Source organism: Bombina bombina, chromosome 2, assembly GCF_027579735.1.
Source record: "Bombina bombina isolate aBomBom1 chromosome 2, aBomBom1.pri, whole genome shotgun sequence".
NCBI lineage: Eukaryota > Metazoa > Chordata > Amphibia > Anura > Bombinatoridae > Bombina > Bombina bombina.
The window spans coordinates 779,671,630-779,695,974 of NC_069500.1; the positions used below are offsets into that span (position 1 = coordinate 779,671,630).

Sequence of the window (24,345 nt, forward strand, 5' to 3'; positions counted from 1 at the left end):
GATGGTGGTCTGTGATACGCACCTTTGTTCTGTGGTGGTGGAGTATCTGGGCCTAACCTGTTATACAGGGCCGATTTGTTGGTTGCAGCAAAGATGTTCTTCAGCCCATCCATTCAATGATTACTCCCCAAAACCCCATATAGTTTTCTCAAATTAAAATTGGTGAATAGCACAAACCACAGTATTGTAGTACTGCACAAAGCAATGCCCCCAAGCTGTCAGTATCACACAGAGCAGTTGATTTAATTTCTAAATTATAACACAAACTCAAACACCAAACATGGATTTAAAGGAACAATCAAGTCAATAGTAAACTTTAGATAGGGCATGGAAATTTACCAAACTTTCCAATTTACTTTTATCATCAAATTTGTTTTGTTCTCTTGGTTTTCTTTGTTGAAAGCTAAACCTAGGTAGAGTCATGTGCTAATTTCTAAGCCCTTGAAAGCCGCCTCTTATCTCAGGGCATTTTAACAGCTTTTCACAGCCAGACAGTGCTAGTTCATGTGTGTGTGTCGTATAAATAACAGTGTGCTTACTCCGGTTGAGTTATTTATGAGTCAGCACTGATAGGCTAAAATGCAAGTCTGTCCACAAAGAACTGAAATAAGGGGGCAGTCGACAGAGGCTTAGATACAAGCTAACCACAGAGGTAATAAGTATATATAACAGTGTTGGTTACGCAAAACTTGGGAATGGGTAATAAGAGGATTATCTATCTATTTAAACAATAACAAATCTGGAGTAGACTGTCCCTTTAAAGGGGCATAAAACCCACAATGTTTATTTCATGATTCAGAGCATTCAATTAAAAGAAAAAGTTTCCAATTGACTTATTTTTGAAAAGAATCCCATGCATGTGTCTGGGGAACTAGAAGTCAGCAGTTTTGCAAGAATGCTTTTCAGTACTACATGGCAGCAGTGTACACAATGTATAATATTATTAAAAGCATTCTTGCTAAACTGCGGCCATAGAGTACTCCAGACACATGCATGCTCCTGAGCCTACCTACCTGCATTTCAACAACGGATACAAAAAGCACAAAGTGAATTTAATAGAAGTAAATTGTGATTATTCCTACCTGCTCCAGGGCTTGTGTTCATGTACTACCTCACTCACAGTATGAAGAATTAAAAGGTAGTGAATGAAGGGAAGCGACAGTACTGAGCTTGACAGTAAAGTGCAGTTTGGCCAATGCTCCTCTCCCATGACAGGGCAAATAAGCCACAGTGGGTGCAAACATCCATTTCCTTGGTACCCTGGTTGCTTTATTAATAGTGCGACTCAAACTATCATTCTCCACTAAATCTTAATCTCTTTCAAGCTTTTTCTTACAAAAAAATAAACAGTGCAAAAAAAGATAAAATATTTTTTATTAAGAAAATAATAAAACAAACATGGTTAGTGACATCTCTGCAAGAGACTTGGGCCTAGATTTATCAAAGGGTAGCAAAGATTACAACATTTTCTCTCATTCATGCAAATGGGAGATCACTTCAGCGTACCCCATGACAAATGTAGCCCCGACACATTAATGACCAACAGTGGTTCACTATTGCAGCAATAATGAGTGGCACACGTTTATCTTTCTCTCTCATTCACTTAGGTCAGTAATGGCCTGACGCACATAATGCGGCATAGAAGCTCATTTCAATGCCACATCATGTGGGTGATCCTAAATTTGTCCTTAGTAAATCCTTACACGTAGTGCTGTAAAAACATTTTGTGGATGTCATAGGCATCTTTTCAAACCAGGCATACCAAATAATATTAAAGTTTATACAACCAAATAGGTCCTAACACTTAACTTAAAATCAGTACAGCCTGCAATAGTTTCAGACTAACCTTAGGAAGCAAAAAAAATAATCAGTTTTGAATTATTCTACGCTAAAAAAATAAATAAAACCCATGTAAAATTGTGTTAATAAATTTGATATTTCATACTAGCAATTTATTAATTAACTCTGACTTTGTCAGTTTCCTTCAGCTACAAATCTCACATGTATTGAAGTCAGAGTTCTTTTGACTGCCAAATGTATCTATGCAAAAAAATGTCATTTTGACTAGACTACTGGGAAAAGATGCCTAGCAAGCCACTGTGACCTTTTTAACCAGTACTGTACTCCTGCCAGAGTGGCATTTCACCAGTGTTGCTGAAAAAGTGCAAGGTTATAATAATGCAGCATTTGAGTGCTAAAATCACAGTAAGATCAGATTGGAGACAAAGAGTGTGCGAAATTGTGGCTTTGTTCAACTACAAATACAATAAAATAAAGTGAAACTTTAGCAGAATAAATTAAATGGAGCCTATTTTTTCCCTTGGGGTATCCCTACTTTTCAACCCAAAAAAATTAAATAAAAAATATGAATGTTGTGTTTCTTATTAATAAGTTCATAGCATAAAAAAATACATTTTGTAGGAGATATTCAACAATACTTTTCGTTATTAACCCTAAAATAATTTACACCATTTAATGGCTCTGAAAATTATTCCAGCAAGACTTAAAAAGGGTATCATAAGAACATAGAATATTCCTGCTAAAGACTATATGATAGAATACTGAATATGGGTATGGACTCTTAAACATCTAAATGAATCTCTACAAGGGATGAAGATACTATTATAACTGAAAAGGCATTGGTATTGTAGATAGTTTCACTTTAAACATTTTTACATATCATTTTAATTAATATCCTTGGCTGTAAACCTAACCGCTCTCATATCAAGTCTTTTTTTTTTTTTTATGGACAGACTTGATGGCTTTTTGGTTCATTTGCAAACAAAATAGAAGGGCCTTTTGGCTCTTATCCATCATCAAAATCAATTACTCTGCGTTATTTAAAATTTGGAGGTGACAAATAATGGATACAAATTTAAATCTAGTTTAGCAATTAAAAGGGTCAATGCCAGAGTGTTGTTCTGTGCAACGTTTTGTTTTATGGAAAGTAGGAATACCCTCAAAACAGACTTCTACCTATACATACACACAAACAACATTCCACCATGCCCTGAGGTTTAGAAAAACTTTCAGCTGATTGACGAGTGCTACACGCAAACACAGAACACGCCTGTCCTACCCGTCCCTGTGAAACAAGCAAGGTTTTGAAAATGGAAAGCCAGATTGGACAACCCTTTAACTGCAGGCAAGCATGTTTTGTATTTGCCAAAGATCCTTGGTTCTTAAATATTTCCTATAAGTTTGTTTCACACCATTATTTTAAGAATTTGGAAGCTAGAAGGCAAAGTGTGATCTACTTAAGCATTGGTGTACTTAAATCTTACAATTAATTTACTTATATAGGGAGTAAAACAATTCACATTTTTATAAAGGGAAATAGTGGTATGGAAGGAGACTAACAATAAAATTATTTTAGAGGAATGAATATAGCTAGTGGAGAAACATTCACAAATGGATATTGGCTAGGAAGAGTGAGGACATTTAGTAGGGGGGGGTGTAGAGATTGACTAAATGAACAGGTAGGGTAGGAGTTTTAAAGAACAGACGACATAGGAGAAAAATAGTGCAAAATAATTAATGCAATAATATTTGCATCAAATGTTCCCCCCTCTCGTTTTTATGGCAATTTAATCCACCAAATTACGCACATTTACCTATTTAATAAAAAAATACACATTGCTACAAATCTGCTACAAAGTAATCCTTACTAAGGATAGTAAAGGGCGTGTAGTAGGACTGGCGGCTTGTGGGAAACTTTAATAATGCTGATGGACCCCCTCTACTGCATTCTCTATACAAACGTATAAGCAGCATGCCTCCTGTATTTAGCATGAATACCTTGGAGCATTTTGTATCAGCTGACATTTGTAATGCTACAGACCCAATTCCCACCAATAAGGCCAGCAACATATAAAGCAAGAAAATTGTTAGGACATTTCCCTTAACAAAGAAAGGGAAAGCCAACAAAATCTCATCATACCCTCCATGCACTACCATCCATATTGTTTACATTTTCCACTATTGTTTTCAGTTTGTTTTTTTTCTCGTATTTTTTTTTCTTTAATACAAAAGTCCAATCTTCCTCCAAAAAAATAAAATGCAAAGTGTGCGTGACTGAATAAAAATAAAATAAAACATGGAGTGAGAATTTGGCACTACGTTTCTAATGGAAGATATGTGATGTTTCCTTCTTGGTCCAAACAGATCTCCGCTTTCCCCATGCCCTCTTGGCTGGCCAAGTCTGTAGTGGGTACTCCCCTGGCCCCTGAGTCCCTTTGTGGCAGCGTCCTTTCCGCCACAGGCTTCAGGTTGTCAAAGTTCAATACTTTTTTCTGTTTGGTCAAAGTGTTCTTAACAGGAATTTGTAAGTGGTCTAGCTTGTTAGAAACACTTCTACACAATTCAACAGGGGAAGGCTGGTCTGCATCGTCACTGCCCTGTGCTGAATCATCTGTATTCTGAGTTTTGGAGTCACTATTTTCCTCATCAGCTGGACTCTCTGTATCCTCCTGCTCGGTGTCAGACTCCCCTTCTTCCTCTAGTGTCAACTCAAACTGGAATTTGTCACCTGCTGCCCCTGCTGGATCCTGTTCTTCAGGTGGAGGTGATGGACTCTGAGGGATCATACTTTGGTACCACTCCCGGTTGTCCTCCAATGTATCCAGAATTTCTTGGGCATCTGGGTGCACAAGATCTGCCCAAGTTTCCCATAGAGGATGCACAATGTAGTCTATGAAACCCACCTAAGAAAATATGTAAAAAAAAATAATATTAACTTTGCCATTCATAATAAAATCTGATCACATAGTTTTAGTTCTCTCTATGAAAGTTCAAAACAGACTTGTCCAACCAAAGGTCCAGAGCCCTCCAATGTATTTTACCTTTCCATCTAATTCGCTAATGAGATTGCTGTATGTCTGAACCAAGGGGGAATGTTAGTTACTTATAATAGCAATATTCCTTGTTAAGTATAGAGTGATAGAAAATGTGGAGTAGAAGATCCTGTATGACTGAATATCATTACACAATATACCATGAAGGTTACTTCTTTACAGAAAAAGTGCAATATACATACTTTTGGGGAGTAGACAGGGCTGTGTGATTTTAACTTGCTTAATTAGTTTGTTTTCAGAATTCTTCAAATTAAAACCTCAGTTTCTCACCTCTGCACATTACAGACACAGCAAGCAAGGAGCTAGTTAGGGAGTAAGGGAAAACACCTATCTCTGTGATCACTTTGCATTACGTACATATTCATTATTTTCTTATTTCAAGGCATTTTTGCCGCAAAATATGTAAAACAAGAATGTATAATGCATGTGTAAAGCTTACCTACATGTCATGCTTATTTAAAATATGCACTTTTGTTTTTCACTACATTTTCCCTTTAATAAAGTAACTATGTAACATTTGGGTATACCGAGAAAATATGAGAAAAATAGAGGAGATCTGACTAATATTTTGTAGCAGGCAAGAAAAAGGCTGCCTTTATCAAGCTTTTTTATAAGCATTGCAATTTGTTATTGATCTTTCTCACACACACAAAAAAAAGAATTAGATGCTCAGTTTTCTCTGTTTAAAAAAAAATAGTGGCATTTGAAAATGGTAGGCTTCTCCCAAAAGAACTTATCACACCAGTGAAGAGCCACTACACAAACACTACACCTATTCTCTATGGAGGGTGAGCTCCGGTTTATAATCCCCGTATGTAACAACTTTAAGAATTAGGAAGATGGAGGATTTAAGGCAAAGTTAGTAAAATGGTTACTAAGGCCCCGCTACTAAAAAGATTTCTAGGTTGCTGAGATTCTATAAAAATGCTCGCCAGCCCTTCTATTTCCCTGGTGGAATTCTATAAAGCCACTTTTTACCCTGAGAACAGGGTATGTCGCTAAGGGGTGTATACTGCATTTTTGCATGGGAAGGAGATGCATACATACCTAAAGCGCACAATAAAATTCATAATCTTACAAAACGAATAATTGAACGATTCACATAAATACGCAGGAAAAAAAAAAAAAAATTGTATTCTAAAGGTGCATCAAAATTAGTATATTATAAAAATAAAAAAAGTTACATTTGTAGGTAAATTAAACATATAACTATGCACATCGTTTATCGTAATTTAAATACAATGGATGTGCAAAAAAAAAACAAGACATTCGTACTTACAAGGTACAAAATACAAAGCATACGTTTTTTTCAGAAAATGGGCTGAATATGGGTGTTCCAGGGGCATATATGAAATTTTCTCTCAAATCCCAGCGTAATTCTATACTTTTTTTTGCACTACAGTTCTCACTATTTTGTCTTGCAAGTTAAAAAGAGGCAAGTTTTCACAAAAATACCCAAATTATTCTGATGGGAAAAACTAAATTTATGCTTACCTGATAAATTTCTTTCTTTCTTTCTTTCTTTCTTTCTTTCTTTCTTGACACGGTGAGTCCACGGATTATCTCTAATTACTGTTGGGAATATCACTCCTGGCCAGCAGGAGAAGGCAATGAGCATCACAGCAAAGCTGTTAAGTATCACCTCCCTTCCCTCCAACCCCAGTCATTCGACCGAAGTTAAAAGAGAGAAAGGAAGTAACACAAGGTGCAGAGGTGTCTGAGGTTTATAACACAAAAAACTGTCTAAATAAACAGGGCGGGCCGTGGACTCACCGTGTCAAGAAAGAAATACATTTATCAGGTAAGCATAAATTTTGTTTTCTTTCTAATGACACAGTGAGTCCACAGATCATCTCTAATTACAATTGGGAATCAATACCCAAGCTAGAGGACACAGATGATAAGGGAGGGACAAGACAGGGAGCCTAAACGGAAGGCACCACTGCTTGAAGAACCTTTCTCCCAAAAGAAGCCTCAGCTGAGACAAAAGTATAAAATTTATAGAATTTCGAAAAAGTGTGTAGAGAGGACAAAGTTGCAGCCTTGGAAATTTGTTCCACAGAAGCTTCATTTTTGAATGCCCAGGAAGAGGAAACAGCCCTTGTGGAATGAGCCGTGATTCTCTCAGGAGGCTGTTGTCCAGCAGTTTCATAGGCCAAACAAATTATACTCTTCAGCCACAAAGAAAGAGAAGTAGCTTTCTGACCCTTGAGTTTCCCAGAGAAAACAACAAACAAAGCAGAAGACTGGCGAAAATCCTTAGTCGCCTGTAAATAGTATTTCAACGCACGCACCACATCTAGATTGTGCAGCAGACACTCTTTATGAGAAGAAGGGTTAGGACACAAAGAAAGAACAACGCTTTCTTGATTAATGTTCCTATCCGAAACCACTTTAGGAAGGAAACCTAACTTAGTACGCATAACTACCTTATCCGAATGAAAGATAAGGTAAGGGGATTCACACTGCAACGCCGAGAGTTCTGAGACTCTCAGAGCAGAGGAAATTGCAACAAGAAACAAAACTTTCCAAGATAACATCCTAATATCTAAGGAATGCATAGGCTCAAACGGGAAACGAGATTTGGGTGAAGGAAGGGCCCTTGAAGTAGAAGGTCCTTCCTCAGTGGAAGTTTCCAAGGTGGGAGAGATGACATCTCCACTAGGTCTGCATACCAGATCCTGCAAGGCCATGCCGGTGCAATGAGTATCACTGACGCCCTCTCCTGTTTGATTCGAGCAATGACCCGAGGAAAGAGAGCGAACTGAGAAAATAGGTATCCTAGACTTAAATTCCAAGGGACTGTCAGAGCATCTATCAGTATAGCCTGAGGATCCCTTGACCTCGATCCGTACCTCGGGAGCTTGGCATTCTGTTGAGATGCCATCAGATCCAGCTCCGGCTGTCCCCATTTGAAAATCAAATTGGAAAAACACCTCCGGATGGAGTTCCCATTCCCCCAGGTGAAAGTCCGTCTGCTCAGAAAATCCGCTTCCCAATTGTCCACTCCTGGAATGTGGATCGCGGATAGACAATAGTTGTGGGTCTCCGCCCACTAGATAATCCTGGATACCTCTGTCATGGCCAAGGAACTCTAAGTTCCTCCCTGATGGTTGATGTAAGCCACTGAAGTTATGTTGGCCGTCTGGAACCTGATAAACCAGGCTGAAGCTAACTGAGGCCAGGTCAGAAGAGCATTGAAGATCGCCCTCAGCTCTAGGAAGTTTATGGGGAGAACTGACTCCTCCCGAGTCCATATCCCCTGAGCCTTTAGTGAGCCCCAGACTGCTCCCCATCCCAACATGCTGGTATCCGTGGTCACAATCACCCAGGAAGGTCTGTGGAAGCATGTTCCCTGGGAGAGATGCTCCTGAGATAACCACCAAAGGAGAGAATCTCTTGTCGCCTGATCCAAATGCAAACGCAGAGACAGATCTGCATAATCCCTGTTCCATCTGATTGAGCATGCATAACTGCAAGGGTCTGAGATGGAACCGGGCAAATGGAATGATGTCCATGGTAGCTACCATCAGACCAATTACCTCTATACATTGGGCCACTGATGGCGAAGAGAGGACTGAAGGGCAAATTCAAGAGTCGAAAATCTTTGTCTTTCTGACTTCTGTCAGAAATATTTTCATTGATAAGGAATCTATTATGGTTCCCAAGAACACTACCCTTGTAGCTGGAATCAGTGAACTCTTTCCCAAATTTACCTTCCATCTGTGAGAACGCAGAAAAGATAACATCTCTGTGTGAGAGTTTGCTAGTTGAAAGGATGGCGCCTGGACCAGAATGTCGTCCAGATAAGGCGCCACCCCAATGCCCCCAACCGGAGCACTGCCAACAGGGATCCTAGGACCTTTGGGAAAATTCTGGGAGCTGTGGCAAGACCGAATGGAAGTTCTCCGTGTTCTCTTTTCTTCAGAAGACCGAATGGAAAAGCCATAGATTGGAAGCGTTTGTCTAGAAAGGCAAACCTCAGAAACTCGTGATGATCCCTGTGGATGGGAACATGTAGGTATGCATCCTTTAAATCTACTGTTGAACCAAGGGAAGAATGGAACGAATAGTTTCCATCTTGAAGGACGGTACTCTGAGGAACTTTTTTAGACTTTTTAGATCTAAAATTGGCCTGAAAGTTTTCTCTTTGTTGGGAACCACAAACAGATTGGAGTAGAATCCCACCCAGACCCTGTTCCTGCATTGTAAGAGGAACTATCACTCCTAGGTCGGAAAGGTCCCGGACGCAGCTATAGATAATCTTGAGAACAGAAACCTGCCCCTGGGAGGAAAGGTTTTAACTCTAGTTTGTATCCCTGGGACACAATGTCCACCTCCCAGGGATCCGGCACATCCCGAACCCAGGCCTGAACGAAGAAGGAAAGTCTGCCCCCCACCAGATCCGCTCCCGGATAGGGGGCAGACCCTTCATGCTGATTTTGAGTCACTAACAGGATTCTTAGATTGCTTCCCCTTGTTCCAGGGTTGAACCTCCAGGAAGGCTTGGACTGTTCCTGCTTGGCAGAGGGAGAGGAATTTTTACCCTTGAAGTTTCGAAAGGAACGAAAATTACTCTGATGTCCCTTCTGTTTATTTCTCTTATCCTGAGGGAGGAAACTACCCTTTCCTCCCGTAATGTCTGAAATAATTTCAGCCAAGCCCAGCCCAAACAAGGTCTTACCCTTGTAGGGAATCGCCAAAAGCTTAGGACTTAGATAACACATCTGCAGACAAGGATTTCAACCATAAAGCTCTGTGAGCCAGTACTACAAATCCAGAAATCTTTGCTCCCAACTTAACTTGTAGGGAAACACCCGTAATAAAAGAATTGGCCAACTTTAAGGTCTTGATCCTATCCTGGATCTCTTCAAGGGGGGGTATATGTCTGAATAGAATCAGACAATGCATCAAACCAATATGCTGCCACACTGGTGACGGTAGCAATACACACTGCAGGTTGCCATTGTAAACCCTGGTGTACATACATCTTTTTAAGTAACCCTTCCAACTTCTTATCCATCGGATCCTTAAAGGAACAGCTATCCTCTATGGGGATAGTGGTTCTCTTAGCCAAAATGGAAATTGCCCCCTCCACCTTAGGGACCGTCTGCCAAGACTCCTTGATAGAATCAGCTATTGGAAACATCTTCTTAAAAATTGGGGATGGAGAAAAGGGAATACTAGGTCTCTCCCATTCCCGAGCAATAATCTCTATAGCCCGGTCTGGTACAGGAAAAACCTCTACCGTGGAAGGTACATCAAAGTATTTGTTTAGCTTACTAGACTTCTTAGGATTGACCACGACAGTCATGTCAGAGTCGTCCAAGGTAGCCAAAACCTCCTTAAGTAACAAAACGGAGGTGTTCTAGCTTAAACCTGAAAGACACAACTTCAGCATCAGAAGAAGGAATTACACTGTCTGAGTCTGAGATTTCACCCTCAGATGCCACCGAAGTATCTTCCTCCTCAGACTTCTGGGAGGGAACATTCTAAATAGCCACAACTGTGTCAGAAATCTTACTCACTGATTCTTTATATTTCCTCTTGCTCTTTCCCTGCAGCATGGGAAAAGCAGACAGCGCATCAGTTACCGCAGAGGATATGTGGGTAGCAATGTCTTGCAAAGTAACTCCAATCAGAGTGTGAGAGGAAGCACAGGGCACGGCCGATAATGTTTGGGATACTTGAGGAGAAAGCTGCGGCATATCTTGAACAGGAGAATCCTGAACAGCATCTGCCTTAGACAATGATGGGTCAGAAACATAAAGTCTATCCCTGTACTGTACTGTTCTCTCAATACATTAGGAACAAAAAGGGATTGATGGTTCAACATTAGAATCAAAACACAAGTTACATGTAACATTTTGCAGGGCCTCTTGTGCTAAATAGGATTAATAATATAAAAGTCCCATACAGATTTAACTGTAGAAGTGCCATATTCTCCTGACCCAAGAAAATAAAATTAGGCACTTACCTGAATTCAACACTGCCCGACAGCAGGGCAGCTCACTTGGTTTGAGAGGCACACCTCCACACATGGACCTGTGAAAAGCAAAGAAAGACTGAATAATCCTACTCAGGCTTTCAAGACAGGGCAGCAACAACTGTTTGGGAGGCGCAGTGAGGATTATACCCCACAAGTTCCCAATTGCTTAAAAGCCACCACTGCTCTACTGAAGAGACTGACATGGACTACGGCTAAAACCCAGGAAGAAGCAGAGCAAACTTGCTCTACTTCAAAATAATAAAATCTTGATTGAAAAATCTTCTTTCAGACACCTAAACTTTACCACCTCCTTGCTCTTAACGTAGGAAAAGAGAATGACTGGGGTTGGAGGGAAGGGAGGTTATATTTAACAGCTTTGCTGTGGTGCTCTTTGCCTCCCCCTGCTGGCCAGGAGTGATATTCCCAATAGTAATTATAGATGATCCATGGACTCACCGTGTCATTAGAAAGAAATCTACGCATACAAAAATTACAGTGAATTTAAGATACAGTGTAATGAAAAAAACATAATTTCATTTTATGGCAAGCTTGAAGCATACAGGAATAAGCATAAAAAAAAAAAAAACGCAAATAAAATCTGACTTCCATTCACCATTTTGTTTGATATTAGTTATTAACAACATTATTACTGCAGTACAATAACAATCTGCTGCATGAACACACCTGAGATTTTTCCACCGAAGCATTATGCTTGTCACACATTGGGCTAATCTCCATCCCCTTTTCTCGCTCACGATCACCCTGGTGGAAAAACTCCACAATGATCCGATCTGTCCACTGGCGATATATTTCTAGTGGTTTGGTGGGATTACTGAGATCAGCACAGTGCACCATATTCTGTAGCACCTGAGAAATTAATAAAGGTGTAACAATGAGCTACGTTATGTATAACTGACAAATCACAGGAGAAACAAGTGCAAGGGTCCAATAACAAAGCCAAAAACAATGAAACAACTCAGTGTAAAATTAATTAGTTATTATTATTCTTTATTTATTAAGCGCCAACAGATTCCGCAGTGCTGTCCATGGGTAAAAAGATAAAAGTACAGTACAATACAATATAAAAGACACCAGAAAAAGTATCAAACAAATACATGGAGAATTGAGGACCCTGTTCCCGTGGGAACTTACAATCTAGATGGGAAGGAGGTGGGGACTGCAAAGGTGAGAATGATGTTAGTGTGGAGTTAGATGAGATTATAGTGACATGTAAAGACAGCAAGTTATTTTTTAGTTTGTTGAACCTAAGAAAAGGGAATTTTAAATTGTGTTTTTTTCTTTTCTTTTCTTAAACCTGTATGAAGTGAAAACAACCAACCAACCTTTTATTCTTGTGAGGTATATCACTGCCCACCAATAAAGGTGGAACTCTGATTATTGATAAGTGTGAAATCCAGCCTAAAAGTGACAATGTACTGTAAAATTTGTTTCCCCTTAAAATTATCCCAAAGACTTCTTATACCAGCTACAGAGTATGGTGCATTACTCCTTTAGCTTTATTTTTGGATATTTTTTTTTTGCCAATTAAAATTTGTTGTACAGATTTATCATACTTTTGAAAGACAAATACTGCCAAATAAAGTAATTATGTTGTCCTGATTTCCGGTATACCCATATGTCTAGGTTTCCAAGTAATTTAAAGCAAATATAGGCCTAATACTACAAAGATGGGATTATTGGTTTAAAGCTAAAATTTGCTTCACATGGATTGTAAAATAAATAACGGTCACCAAATTCAAAAAGTTACACACATGTATATATTTATAGAATTGAGACCCCTAATATTTATCTAGCGGTATTTTGACACATAATGTTTAACCCTTTAATTGCCAAGGGCAGAAAATAAAATGTAGGGGTAAAACACACACACACACACACACAAAAACCCCGTTATTAACCCCTTAATAGCCACTGACAGAGTTATTCCATCATGGAACCATGGCGCAAACTGAAGCTGTGTCCTTAAGGGGTTAAAATAAAATTACAAAATAAACTATTAAAATAAAATTTATTAAAATATATAAAAGCACTTTATTAAAATAAATTTTCACTTTATTAACGGTATGTGTTCACTAGGACAGAGAGGGGCCAAGATAAGCCATTGTTAACAAACTGGGCGTCACAGTAATCAAATGACCATTTGTGTGCTGCCTCGCTCCTGAGGTATCCAGTGATTGGCCACTAAGCCTTACCATCATCCATTGTGGCATGCTAGTATTTAGGCTCACTGTGACTGGTTGACACAATAATTGTATACAATAACTGTCATTTTTGACAATTACTGTACTGCTGCTGGCTAGCTTCACATGTAGGCTTCCAGCAGCAGCACAAGATACACACTGATCGTAGCATGCATGTCATAAATAGAGACAACCCCCTGACCGACATGGGATAACAGGGACACCCTGTCTCTGCAATCACTAGCCTGAGGTGTCCTCTATAACGCTATTTCTGCACTGACTCACTCCGACAAGGCCGAGATAGATGTTCTAACAGCCCAGGGTACGGCTCTGGTCCTTAAGGGCTAAACAACCAGTGCTGTACCCTGTATGGCACTGATCATTAAGGGGAAAAAAGTATTTATAAAGCATTGAGGTCCTCAACATACATTAAAGGGACATTTTTAACAACTTTCCAATTTACTTCTATTAACAAATTTGCTTCATTCTTTTGGTATCCTTTGTTGAAGCAGCAGCAATGCGGTAGTGGGAGCTCGCTGAACATATCAGATATCATAAAGGTGCAGCCATCAATCAGCAGCTAGCTACCAGTAGTGCACTGCTACCCCTGAGCCTACCTAGGTATGCTTTAAAAAAAATGATACCAAAAGAACAAAGCAAAGTAGATAAGAGGTAAAGTTGGTTAAAATTGTATGCTCTGTCTGAATCTTAAAATAAACATTCTGACTTAACTGTCCTTTTAATAGTCATGGTTTTAGGATCATCCCTGATGGAACAGATGTACTACAAATTGTATTGGTTATTTTCTGACAGGAACATTCCCAAATTATGTAACTTTGATCACAAGGGAAGAGCTTATTTTTTATCTTGTCACATAAAAGTCTCCTTGGGTTACTTAAAGGGAAAGAAAACTCAAAATTCTATCATGCATATGAAAGAGCACAGTTTAAAATGGTAAAAAATACATACATTTTCATGACTGCTATTGCTAATTCCTTTAGAGACAGTCTACTCCAGAATGTTTATTGTTTAAAAAAGATAGATAATCCCTTTATTGCCCAGTTTTGCATAACGAACACTGTTATAGTAATATTCTTTTTTACCTCTGATTACCTTGTATCTAAACCTCTGCAGTCGGCCCCCCTCTATCACAGTTCTTTTTACAGACATGCATTTCAGCCAATCAGTGCTGACTCTTAAATAACGCTACAGGAGTGAGCATGTTATCTATAGGACACCATGAACTAGCAGTGTATAATTTCAAAATGCATTGAGATAAGAGGCAGCCTTCAAGGGCTTAGAAATTAGCATATGAGCCTTCCTAGGTTTAATTTTCAACAAAGAATACCAAGAGAACAAAGACATGTTGATGATAAAAGTGAAATGGAAAGTTGTTTAAAACTGCATGCCCTTTTTAAATCATGAAAGTTTAATTTTGACTAGCCTGACCCTATAATTCCTCTCAGTCTATTGCACTGTACAAGGACAGCCACAGAATTGTTTGTGTGCTTTAAAATGGACTGTTCATTAACATTCATGTTGGCAGTTGAAACTCTTCCTAAATTCCAAAAAATTCACATACTGAGCCTCATTCAATAGAACACTGAGGGACAGATCCAGTATTATTCCAATTTCTTTAAGATGCACTGTGATTCTTACACAGAACATAAAGCTAGAAGATCTACAGTCACTACGGGAAAGTGGCCAATTTGTCTGCATCACACATAGATGTTTTACTGTTATTCTAAGGTAAGTGTTTCTGAGCTGGTCCTATGAGCAGTATTAATATTGATGACAAAGTAGAAGACAAATTTAATCCAACCTAAACCCTTCTGCTTGTATAGATTGTGGTTTAAAGGGACATAATACTCATATGCTAAATCACTTGAAACTGATGCAGTATAACTGTAAAAAGCTGATAGGAAAAGATCACCTGAGCATCTCATATGTAAAAAAGGAAGATATTTTACCTCACAATCTCCTCAGCTCAGCAGAGTAAGTTCTGTGTAAAAAGTTATACTCAGCTGTTGCCCAGCTGCAGGTAAAAAAAAAAAAAAAAACATAATTTATGCTTACCAGATAAATTTATTTCATTTGTGATGTATCAAGTCCACTGATTCATCCTTACTTGTGGGATATTCTCCTTCCCTACAGGAAGTGGCAGAGAGAGCACCCACAGCAGAGCTGTCTATATAGCTTCCCCCTTAGTTCCACCCCCCAGTCATTTGACCGAAGGCTAGGAAGAAAAAGGAGAAAACATAGGGTGCAGTGGTGATTGAAAGTTTAAAAATAAAAATATATATGCCTGTCGTAATAAACAGGGCGGTCCGTGGACTCGATACATCACAAGAGAAATAAATTTATCAGGTAAGCATAAATTATGTTTTCTCTTGTAAGATGTATCGAGTCCACGGATTCATCCTTACTTGTGGGATACCAATACCAAAGCTTTAGGACATGGATGAAGGGAGGGACAAGACAGGGACCTTAAACGGAAGGCACCACTGCTTGTAGAACCTGTCTCCCAAAAATAGCCTCCGAAGAAGCAAAAGTATCAAATTTGGAAAAAGTATGAAGTGAAGACCAAGTCGCCGCCTTACAAATCTGTTCAACAGAAGCCTCATTTTTAAAAGCCCATGTGGAAGCCACAGCTCTAGTAGAATGAGCAGTAATTCTTTCAGGAGGCTGCTGTCCAGCAGTCTCATAGGCCAAACGGATGATGCTTTTCAGCCAAAAGGAAAGAGGTAGCCGTAGCCTTTTGGCCTCTCCGCTTACCAGAATAAACAACAAACAATGAAAGTGGAAAGGAAATCTTTGGTTGCTTGTAAGTAGAACTTTAAAGCACGAACCACATCAAGATTGTGCAACAGACGTTCCTTCTTTGATGAAGGATTAGGACACAGAGAAGGAACAACAATCTATTGATGGATATTCTTATTAGAAACGACCTTAGGAAGAAAACCAGGTTTGGTACGCAAAACCACCTTATCTGTATGGAAAATAATATAAGGGGAATCACACTGTAAAGCAGATACCTCAGAAACTCTTCGAGCGGAAGAGATAGCAACTAAGAACAAAACTTTCCAAGATAGAAGCTTAATATCTATGGAATGCATAGGTACAAACGGAACCCCTTGAAGAACTTTACGGACTAAGTTTAGGCTCCAAGGCGGAGCAACAGGCTTAAATACAGGCTTAATTCTGACCAAAGCCTGACTAAAAGTTTGAACGTCTGGGACATCTGCCAGACGTTTGTGTAGTAGAATAGACAAAGCAGATATTTGTCCTTTTAGAGAACTAGCTGATAATCCCTTCTCCAAACCTTCTTGGAGAAAAGACAATATTCTAGGAATCCTAATCTTACTCCACAAGTAACCTTTGGATTCACACCAATAAAGATATTTGTGCCAAATCTTATGATAGATCTTCCTGTTGACAGGTTTTCTAGCCTGAATCAGGGTATCAATGACCGACTCAGAGAACCCACGCTTTGATAGAATTAGGCGTTCAATCTCCAAGCAGTCAGAAGCAGAGAAACTAGATTTGGATGCGAGAATGGACCTTGGATTAGAAGGTTCCGCCTCATTGGCAGGGTCCACGGTGGAATCGAGGACATGCCCACTAGGTCTGCCTACCAAGTCCTGCGTGGCCACGCAGGTTCTATCAGAATCACCGAAGATCTCTCCTGCTTGATTCTGGCAACCAGACGTGGGAGGAGAGGAATCGATGGAAATACGTAGGCCAGATTGAAGGACCAAGGTACTGCTAGAGCATCTATCAGTACTGCCTTGGGATCCCGGGACCTGGACCCGTAATGAGGAAGTTTGGCATTCTGACGCGACGCCATCAGATCCAATTCTGGTGTGCCCCATAGCTGAATCAGCTGAGCAAATACCTCCGGATGGAGTTCCCACTCCCCCGGATGAAAAGTCTAACGACTTAGAAAATCCGCCTCCCAGTTCTCTACTCCTGGAATGTGGATTGCTGAGAGATAGCAAGAGTGATCCTCTGCCCATCTGATTATTTTGGTTACCTCCATCATTGCTAGAGAACTCCTTGTTCCTCCTTGATGATTGAAATAAGCTACAGTCGTGATGTTGTCCGACTGAAACCTGATGAATTTGGCTGCAGCAAGCTGAGGCCACGCCTGAAGCGCCTAGAATATCGCTCTCAGTTCTAGAATGTTTATCGGAAGAAGAGATTCCTCCCGAGACCATAAGCCCTGTGCTTTCAGGGAGTTCCAGACTGCACCCCAGCCTAGCAGGCTGGCATCTGTCGTTACAATGAGCCACTTTGGGCTGTGGAAGTACATTCCCTGAGACAGGTGGTCCTGAGACAACCACCAGAGAAGAGAATCTCTGGTCTCCTGGTCCAGATGCAGTTGAGGAGATAAATCTGCATAATCCCCATTCCACTGTTTGAGCATGCATAGTTGCAGTGGTCTGAGGTGTAGGCGGGCAAAAGGAACTATGTCCATTGCCGCTACCATGAGTCTGATTACCTCCATACACTGAGCCACTGATGGCTGAGGAATGGAATGAAGAGCTCGGCAAGTGATTAAAAGTTTTGATTTTCTGACCTCCGTCAGAAATATTTTCATTTCTACCGAATCTATCAGAGTCCCTAGAAAGGAAACTCTTGTAAGAGGGAAGAGAGAACTCTTTTTTATGTTCACCTTACACCCGTGAGATCTCAGAAAAGCCAACACAATGTCCATGTGAGACTTGGCTAGCTGAAAAGTCGACGCCTGGATTAAGATGTCGTCTAGATAAGGCGCCACTGCTATGCCCCGAGGTAGTAGAACCGCCAGAAGGCACCCTAGCACCTTTGTGAAAATTCTTGGAGCCGTGGCTAACCCGAAGGGAAGAGCCACAAACTGGTAATGCCTGTCTAGAAAGGCAAATCTGAGAAATTGATGATGATTTCTGTGAATAGGGATGTGTAGATACGCATCCTTTAAGTCCACGGTAGTCATATAATGACCTTCCTGGATCAAAGGCAAAATAGTCCGAATGGTCTCCATCTTGAATGATGGAACTTGTTTAGAATTTTGAGATCCAAGATCGGTCTGAAAGTTCCCTCTTTTTTGGGAACCACAAACAGGTTTGACTAGAACCCTAGCCCCTGTTCCTCTTTTGAGGCTGGGCGGATCACCCCCATGGTAAGAAGATCTTCTACACAGCGTAAGAATGCCTCTCTCTTTGTCTGGTTTACAGACAATCGAGAAATATGAAATCTCCCCCTTGGAAGGGAGTCTTTGAATTCCAGAAGATATCCCTGGGACACAATTTCTAAAGCCCAGGGATCGTGAACATCTCTTGCCCAAGCCTGAGCGAAGAGAGATAGTCTGCCCCCTACTAGATCCGGTCCCGGATCGGGGGCTACCCCTTCATGCTGTCTTAGAGGCAGCTGCAGGCTTCTTGGCCTGTTTACCCTTGTTCCAAGCCTGGTTAGGTCTCCAGACTGACTTGGATTGGGCAAAATTCCCCTCTTGCTTTGTAGCAGAGGAAGCTGAAACGGAACCACTCTTGAAGCTCCGAAAGGAACGAAAATTATTTTGTTTGATCTTCATCTTATTTGATCTATCCTGAGGAAGGGCATGACCTTTCCCTCCAGTGATGTCTGAAAAAATCTCTTTCAGTTCAGGCCCGAATAGGTTCTTTCCTTTGAAAGGGATGTTCAAAAGTTTAGATTTAGATGACACATCAGCAGACCAGGACTTAAGCCATAACGCCCTGCGTGCTAAAATAGCAAAACCTGAATTATTTGCCGCTAATTTAGCCAGTTGAAAAGCGGCATCTGTAATAAAAGAATTAGACAATTTAAGGGCCTTGATTCTGTCCATAATCTCCTCTAATGGAGTCTCCATCTGAAGAGCCTCTTCTAGAGCCTCAAACCAGAAAGCAGCTGCAGTAGTTACAGGAACAATGCACGCAATAGGTTGGAGAGAGAAAACCCTGATGAACAAAAATTTTCTTCAGGAGACCCTCTAATTTTTTATCCATAGGATCTTTGAAAGCACAACTGTCTTCGATAGGTATAGTTTTACACTTAGACGGAGTAGAAATAGCTCCCTACACCTTAGGAACTATCTGCCACGAGTCCCGCATGGTGTCAGATATGGGAAACATTTTCTTAAAAACAGGAGGGGGAGAGAACGGAATACCTGGTCTATCCCACTCCTTAGTAATAATATTCACAATCCTCTTAGGGACTGGAAAAACATCAGTGTAAACAGGAACCTCTAAGTATTTATCCATTTTACAGAATTTCTCTGGAACCACTATAGGGTCACAATCATCTAGAGTCGCTAATACCTCCCTGAGCAATAAGTGGAGGTGTTCAAGCTTAAATTTAAAGGCCGTCATATCAGAATCTGTCTGAGGAAGCGTCATTCCTGAATCAGAAATTTCTCCCTCAGATAACAAATCCCTAACCCCTACTTCAGAGCATTGTGAGGGCATATCAGATACTGCTACTAAAGCGTCAGACGGCTCAGCATTTTTTCTAAACCCAGAGCTGTCCCGCTTTCCTTGTAAACCTGGCAGTTTAGATAAAACCTCTGTGAGGGTTGAATTCATAACTGTGGCCATGTCTTGTAAAGTAAAAGAATTTGACGCTCTAGAGGTACTTGGCATCACTTGTGCGGGCGTTACTGGTTGTAAAACTTGGTGAGAGCTAGATGGCGAACCCTCATTTACTTCTGACTGAGAATCATCTATTGCTCTATTTTTAAGTGCTAATATATGTTCTTTATAGTTTATAGACATATCAGTACAATTGGGACACATTCTAAGAGGGGGTTCGACAATGGCTTCCAAACATATTAAACAAGGATTTTCCTTGGTGTCAGACATGTTAAACAGGCTAGTAATGTAACAAGCAAGCTTGGAAAAAACACTGTAATCAAAGTAAAAAACACTTAGAAATAAAACTGTACTGTGACTGTTTTGCAGAACTGTGCACCAGTTCTGCAAAACAGTGTAAAAAAGCAGTAAACTTAACAACATTTTTACAGTAGCATTATAAAGACTTAGTAACTTTGCACAGCTATGCAAATAAACAATTAACCCCTTAATGGCAAAAACGGATTGAAAAAACGTCAACCCCAGTAAAAAAGACTTTCAGCACCTTGCCACAGCTCTGCTGTGGCTCCTACCTGCCCTTCAGAACGATTTGTGGAGGAAAAAACTTCTGTAACAGCCCTCAAATACAGCAGGAACCTCAGGAGAAGCAGTGATATGTCTCAGAGGAAAGGAAACTGCGCAACTGAGGCGGGAAAATAGGCCCCTCCCCACCTCACTCAATGTTTTGAGGCCTATCAGAGAAACACCAGAGTGTCTCTTAATTAACCATGTGAGTTACAAAACTCAAAACCAAGCCACAATGACCCCTTTAGTCTCTTCAAAAAACGTTATAAATGCATCAATAAACAAAACGTTTTTTCCTAACGGTGTCACCAGCCCTTTAGTCCCTTCAGAAAACGTTATAATTGCATCGATAAACAAAACGTTTTTTCCTAACAGTGTCACCAGTAACTAATGAGCCCTTCAAGCAAGCTGAAATTCCTATTACAGTGTCTGAATACAGCTTACCCTTCCCTCATGGGGATATTGCCAGCCTTTTCTAGAATTAACACAGTCTGTCTAGAAAAATATAGACTGAACATACCTCATATGCAGCTTAGCCTGCAAACTGTTCTCCCAACTGAAGTTTTCCAGTACTCTTCAGGCCTTGTGAAAACAGCAGTGGATCTTAGTTACAAAGTGCTAAGATCATCATCCTCCTTGCAGAAATCTTCATCCCTTTTCTGCCAGAGAGTAAATAGTACACACTGGTACCATTTAAAATAATAAACTTTTGCTTGAGAAATAAAAAACTAACATTTTAGTCACCACATAGCTCTTTGCCCTTCCTAGCAGTTAAGCAGGCAGAGAGAATGACTGGGGGGTGGAGCTAAGGGGGGAGCTATATAGACAGCTCTGCTGTGGGTGCTCTCTCTGCCACTTCCTGTAGGGAAGGAGAATATCCCACAAGGATGAATCCGTGGACTCGATACATCTTACAAGAGAAAAAAAAAAAGAGGAAGAAATGAACAGCAGCCAATCAGCATCAACAGTGCTGAGGTAATGAACTCTTTTACTGTGATCTCATGAGATTTCACTTAACTTTCATAGTAAACTTCCTTTACCTGATTGGTGAAATAAGATGAGTGTGCACGAAAGCTCGCTCCTTCCGCTGTCCCGGGACAGACATACTGATTTTCTGCTTTTGAAGTCCTTTACAATGGGATGTGGCTACTGAGAAACTTTTGAGGTAAAATATATCTTTCTTTTTTACATAGAGAGGTTCAGGTGATATTTTCTAGTCAGCTTTCTACAGCTATGCTGCATCACTTTCAAGTGTTTCAACATTTGGGTATTATGGAGTCTGGACTCTAAACTGCTCTGCATGTAAGTGAGCACTCATACTACTAAAATCTCATAAAGTGACTTTTCAGGTGACAAACAATGAGTGTATAGCTATAGGTCAGAAACCGCGTGTCCCTCCTCTACAAAATAGAAATATATACAAAAAAAATAAAAGGTATTAAACACAAGCAGTAAGGACTACCAGTTCCATAGCTCACCTGTATTCGGTCAGAGTAGTTATCTAGCAGCAGAACACCCAGACTAGTTACTTTCTTGGTTTCCACCATGGTCTTCAGGTCACCCAAGAGATTCATGTGTTTGGACATATCTGTAGCCAGCACCTAGAACAAAAGTATCTTTTATTAGTTTTGCTTATTAACCATATGACAGATCACTGTGGGTCCACTTCTCTTTGTTGCACAGCCAATACATTTACAGTTCTACAATACACTTATACTTAGCAGTCAAGCAAACTAGTAAAGAAAAGGCAAAGCTTTTATTTGCAGTAGGAGAAGAATTATGTAGGTCTATGCTAAATACCAAAAGGTTATGATCCAGAGGTGAATATTTAACAGCTTTTGCTTCAGGTTGCCTTGTTCCATAAAGCTCTGCTCTAACACTTTCTCCTTTTACCACATCCAATGCCTTCTGCAAGATCATTTTCTTAACTTTTTTATTTAGCTGCTCTTTTTTTGTACCCATTAACCCCTTTCCTAGAAGGGCCAATACGAAAAACCAGTATAGCAAACCAAGAGACAGCCACATTCATGCATGTGCTCTGTGTGTAAAGGAAATGGCATTTAATTTACTCATTTGCCTTGCTTCCAGGCTTACCATATCAATGACCATTTTACGCAAGTGTTGACGCTGCTTCTTAGTCAAATTCTGGAAGATATCACAGTTCTCTTCTTGAAGGAGCTTAAACCCCACTGCAAGGTGGTGATTTTCTAGAACAGAGGCATCATTGTACATCAGTGCAAGCTCAGAATCTGCAGGGAGATACAAAAAGGACATTAGATGGCACTTACTGAACTATAATGTACCTGTATTTCAGTTTCATAACTACAGTTATAAACATAACCGCTTCATAGCAACAAATTTCAACTTGAACCTTTGTCAATTAAACTTTTCTAGGAATATCTCAATATATAATTACACACATAGTTTGATGTAGACTCTTATGATGGACACTAATAAAAGCAGCTTCAGGTTTAGTTTTCGGCCTTTGTATTCACATAAAGCTATGGTTTACCATTTGATGAACCACTCCGTCATAATGAACAGGATTTTCTTAAAATTAATTTAATTATTAGGCTTACTGTGCACTACATACCGTATATCATAAAGGATGGCCAAGGTTAGGACCCACATATTGAGGTGACAATGGAGAGACATTTGGGCTTATCTATTGGCCAATGGCATTAACCAAATCCTTAATTTTATATTGTTATCATTTGAAGCATACGGCTCATAGGTAAGTAGCGTTTCATTTATTTTGCAAAACTTGTTTATATTTCTTGCAAATACCTAGTAGAATTTGCACCCAGTCTTTTCTGGGGTAGTGCTGCCATTTCTAAGCAAGCAGTATCGGAAGCCAGAATTAAACGCATACGGTAAGACCCAAATACTGGAGATGTCTTGGCGGCACATTTGGGATTATCATCTCTTGGCCAACAGCTATACGTATCTAATCTTTCTTAAGGTCTGCGCATTTAATGCTTTTTACCCCCCACGACTGAGTGCAAGCTAAAACATGCAGTGTTTGTATTGTGAAATTGAATACAATTTCCTGTTTTCGTTGTTCCCTCACAGGACAGTTCATAGAGAAGTTGTGTGTACTCTTAAAAGCACAAATTCAAATCTCTAAAACTCCCAGAAAATGTTTTAGCAAAAAAAGCAACACCCGTTCATTATTTTTCCTACTTTTCCTGTAATTTACCTATGAAAATTCTGTATTTTCCCAAAGAGCACCCTGCACACTTAAAGGGACATGAAACTGAAATGTTTTCTTGATTCAGATAGAACATATAATTTTAAACAACTTTCCAATTTATGTCTTATCAATTTTGTTTCCTTCTCTTGGTATCCTTTATTCAAGGTACAAACAATTGAAGGAACAAATCAGTAAGCCAATGATAAGAGGCATACATGTGCAGCCACCAATTTTATTACAAGACCAGAGACTCCTATTTTTATGCATTACTCTTTCTTTACTACTCAATGCAGCCTTTTAAAGAACAAGATATATAAGATAATATAACATACACATAATAAGAACATAACAGACTTATTATAGTGAGAAAAAACAGCCAATCAGCACAGAGCATAGACTATAAACAGAGCACCCAATTAACATACTTCCTCTTTCTTTTTGCTGCTCACTCAGATAAGTAGTGCAGTCATAATATTATCAATAAACGTTATCATTATTGTCTTTATAGATATTTTATCCCTTTATCATTTCTCCGTTTTTCTGTTTACTCCATTTGTAACTATAACTCCTTGTTTTTCCCCTTATATGTGTATTTTTCTTCCGGTTTTCATATTCCCTTATATTTATATTTTGTGCCTCTATTGAGCCTTTAGCTTATCACCTACTTACATTCTGCTTCAAACTTTGCTAGCTCCGTTGTTCGCTCAGTGTTTTTTCTCCCCTCCTGCATGTTTCCTTCTCTCAGTCCGTTCGCCATTTTGTGGGCCGTCCCCTTCCCGCCCATTACCGCTGACGTAATAACCCTGCCTCCTGTCAGCTGTACCTCTGCTGTTAACCGAGTGGTAACTTTGTGTCTTTTCCACTCGGTCCTGACATTTCCTGCATTTTGTCATAGAATATTTCTCCTCAACTTTTGTTGCCATCTTCTGGCAGTTTTAATACATTGCAACTACATTTA

General features: G+C 39.8%; 1 protein-coding gene across 4 annotated transcripts in view; it reads right to left on the bottom strand.

The window, feature by feature from the left end:
• Nucleotides 1-1,356: 1,356 nt before the first annotated feature.
• PDE4C (phosphodiesterase 4C) overlaps nt 1,357-24,345 on the bottom strand; it is a 499,380-nt gene continuing 476,391 nt past the window's right edge. For all 4 annotated transcript variants that reach the window (XM_053702945.1, XM_053702947.1, XM_053702946.1 and 1 more), the window contains 4 exons: nt 22,289-22,443; nt 21,673-21,795; nt 11,527-11,709; nt 1,357-4,703 (listed from right to left, as the gene is read on the bottom strand). In XM_053702945.1, coding sequence (XP_053558920.1) covers nt 4,116-4,703; nt 11,527-11,709; nt 21,673-21,795; nt 22,289-22,443 — 1,049 coding nt within the window. In that variant the 3' untranslated portion in view covers nt 1,357-4,115. The remainder of the gene's footprint in view (nt 4,704-11,526; nt 11,710-21,672; nt 21,796-22,288; nt 22,444-24,345) is intronic.